This window comes from Hylaeus volcanicus, chromosome 9, assembly GCF_026283585.1.
Source record: "Hylaeus volcanicus isolate JK05 chromosome 9, UHH_iyHylVolc1.0_haploid, whole genome shotgun sequence".
Taxonomy (NCBI): domain Eukaryota; kingdom Metazoa; phylum Arthropoda; class Insecta; order Hymenoptera; family Colletidae; genus Hylaeus; species Hylaeus volcanicus.
In genome coordinates this window covers 3431801-3435098 of record NC_071984.1, presented here as the reverse complement: position 1 = coordinate 3435098, position 3298 = coordinate 3431801, and the positions used below count along the sequence as shown (strand labels likewise).

The following is a 3298-nucleotide window of genomic DNA, read 5'->3' as shown; positions in this document are numbered from 1 at the left end:
AGCTTTCTCCGGACCAAAAGTACCTTGAAGCTATCCTGCATCGATACAAAAGATCACCTAAGCTTCTCCTGATCCGGTAGCTAAGGTGTTAAAAAAACGCAAGTTACTTTCAGAACGCTGTAATCTTAAGTCGAAGAGAAGGCAGACGGAACGTTAAGTAAATTTCTCGCCTCTCTATCAGGCCGAATAATTAAAAAGTATATACGTATACGCATACATACAATCTGTGCTTAATTAGAAAAAGAATGGAATTAGACGATCAACTAACTTTACTGGCCTAAAAGAATCGAATTCGAAGAAGCTTCCAACGTCACATTTAAATAAAAGATTAAGCAACGAACGAGACGAGGTATATATAAAAAAAAAAAAAAAAGAAAAGAAAAATAAAATAAAAAGTGTATAAAGAAACGAGATTGATGAGATTGATTGGGAATTTGAAGAACATATATAAATCAGGTATACGATATTCCCAACCGCGCCTACGCTTTTAGTATGCTACAAAATTTTACAAATTCAGATTCCGCCTTATAGCTGTCGCGTCTTTGTACTTTCTACCTGTCTATAATACGCGAATCTAAGTAACTCCATTCGTTTGTCTGTTCAGGTATACAAACGCGTAAACATTTACAATTAATCACTTAGTCCAGCAATGTATAAAAAAGTATAATACATCAGTCTGGCCAATCGTTGACCAAAATACTTATCGTTCTACGTTACCTAACGCTTTATACTTATTCATTTCCCTTATCTCTATATATGTTTGTCACCGATCCGTCGAATCAACTGTATAAAAAAAAAAAAAAAGAAAGAACTCGCACGAAGGAGAACTGGACACGTCTCTATCCATTTCTCAATTAAAAAAGTTCCGTGGTGCACATACGCTTTTACGAATTCTAAGTAAATGTCATTGGCGCTGTCGATGAGGATTGCTTGATACAGGAATGCTTTCTTCGATGAAGGGAGGTTACGAGTCCAAATTGGAAGATGAAAATGGGAATAGGGAATTTTAGGGGTTACGCAGAAACCAAGGTTCCCCTGTTGCTAGAGATCAAAGGAAAATTTTAAAGCTTTCCTCCGCAGGAACTAAGGTCCATTTTGTTGAAGGAGATCGAAGGAGGAGAACTTCAGAGCTTTCCTCCGCAAGAACCAAAGTTCCCCTCTTCATTGACAGAGATCGAAGGAAAATTTTAAAGCTTTCCTCCGCAGGAACTAAGGTCCATTTTGTTGAAGGAGATCGAAGGAGGAGAACTTCAGAGCTTTCCTCCGCAAGAACCAAGGTTCCCCTCTTCATTGACAGAGATCGAAGGAGATCTTCAGAGCTTTCCTCTGCAAGAACCAAGGTTCTTCCTGTTTTGTCGAAAGAGATTCAAAGAAAATTTCAGTTATTCTTTGATCTCCTTCAACGAGAAGGACCTTGGTTCCTCAAAGTCCAAGGGTGACGGAGTTAAAAGGACTGACCACGATTACAAAATAAAATGAAGAGTTTCGAGGCTATGCAAGGCCCAAGGTTTTTGCGCCTTAAGAAGTACCAATGGTCAAGATGCTAGTATCAAAAAAGTAATGCCTACATTGCTTGCGATCAAACAAGGAATCGAAATAAAATGATTGAGATTCTGTTTCTTTCAACTGTGTATTCGAAGGACTCCTGTATCACTAACATAGCGAGTCGTCCAGAAGCCAAGATTCTTAGTGCGAAAGTCATAATGTCAGATGGAATGTTGGTAGAAAAATAGAAAAACTGTGCAAGATTGTTATAAAACGAATTTTATAGATCAAAGGGCTTCTCGACGTTCGCTTCCAGCGTCGTTCTCTTAGATACAGGAGTACTTCTCTTATTTTTTAAGCCTGACGTTCTGCCTTTATCTTCTCTTATACGTAGATAGAATGGTTTACGTAGAAATTGGAGAGAACATGATTATTCTCTTGCAAATACAAAATTTAATAACTATATTCTTTAACTATTACTTTTTAACGTGTAGGTACCTACGTGTAGGTACGTAATACTAAAAGGAAACTAAATATTCCGAATACTTTCTTTCCATTCTTGTATCTACAGATAAATAGGAATCATTTATAGAGAACGTTAGGCTCAATTACTCGATTAACACGTTAAACGCTGAACTTTCGTTTAGGTTACTTCATGGATTCGGTAGTAGTAGTAGATGAAGACTGTACTATTTAAACAAAAGATCAACGTAATATACGAAACCAGTCTAAAGAAAAGGGAGCCTTTTGGCTCAGGTTACTGCCTCGACTACAAACCTTGACTGCGAAGAATCATTGTTTACACGTAGACCTAAATAAGAATTCGATACACGCGTTTAACATGGCAGCAGTTCAAAGAAACAACTCGGGTGATCAGCTAATCGTATCAAGTGCCACGAGGCAGTCCTCGTACATCCCCAGCGTATCCTTAAATTAATTCCCACCTACGGATGCGTATAAAACTAGGAATTCGCGGTTAAGATTCTTGGATCGGCCTGAGTTCAATCTATCTTAAGGAAGGAGCTGTTTCCCGCCCCGGCTCGCAGAAGGAGAGGCGTTTTTCTTCTTGACGTGGTCACGGGTTGATAGACGTAGTTGCCCTGTATTGCTCCAGTCAGCGTCTTCTGCCTCTTGGTGCTCGGACTTAGCTCGTACTCGAACGACTCTCGCTTGGATATGTTTAGCTGCATGTGCAGGGCTTCCTTATTGTCCTCTATGTCTATCTCGTCGTACATGTGTTCGACGATGTCTATATCACAGTCCTGGCTGCTCTCGTCGTAGCTGTCCGTCACGGAGTTGGCGGCTATGTGATTGTGGATGGACTCGTGGTCGTACGTCGCGCTCTCCTCGACAGCCTCGTCCCCGGAGCTCTCCGTTTCCTCTGATAGATCCCCGCTGCCAGCGTACTTCATCTCGCCCCTCTCAAGCAGCTCCAGGTGGTCGGGGTAGATCATCGCCTTCTTGATGGCCAGAGGATCCTTCCTGGACCACTTCTGGACCTCCTCGTCCATCTTCGCCACCTTCGCGGGGTTGATCGCCCACAAGCACCCCTTCCTCTGGTTACCATTCCCCGCTGGCTTCTCTATCTTCTCGAAGCACTTGTTTAAAGAAAGATTGTGCCTCACGGAGTTCTTCCAGCCGTTCGGTGCGGTTTTGAAGTAGGGGAAGTGTTCACTGGAAGGAGAACAGAAAGTAGTTAGTGACGGAGCCAAGTAAATTGTATGTAGGCGTTCGTAAGGGCCAATCATGAGCTCAGGATGAAGTCGATGCTTTAAATAGCCCTTCAGAGAGAACTTTCTATATATTACGGTGT

At 41.6% G+C, this 3298-nt stretch overlaps 1 protein-coding gene across 1 annotated transcript in view; it reads right to left on the bottom strand.

Moving 5' to 3' along the window:
• Positions 1 to 786: 786 nt before the first annotated feature.
• The window catches only part of LOC128882048 (forkhead box protein P1), a 24009-nt gene continuing 21497 nt past the window's right edge, over positions 787 to 3298 (bottom strand). The window contains exon 4 of the mRNA XM_054133616.1: positions 787 to 3159. Within this exon, the coding sequence (XP_053989591.1) occupies positions 2487 to 3159 (673 nt within the window). The 3' untranslated portion in view covers positions 787 to 2486. The remainder of the gene's footprint in view (positions 3160 to 3298) is intronic.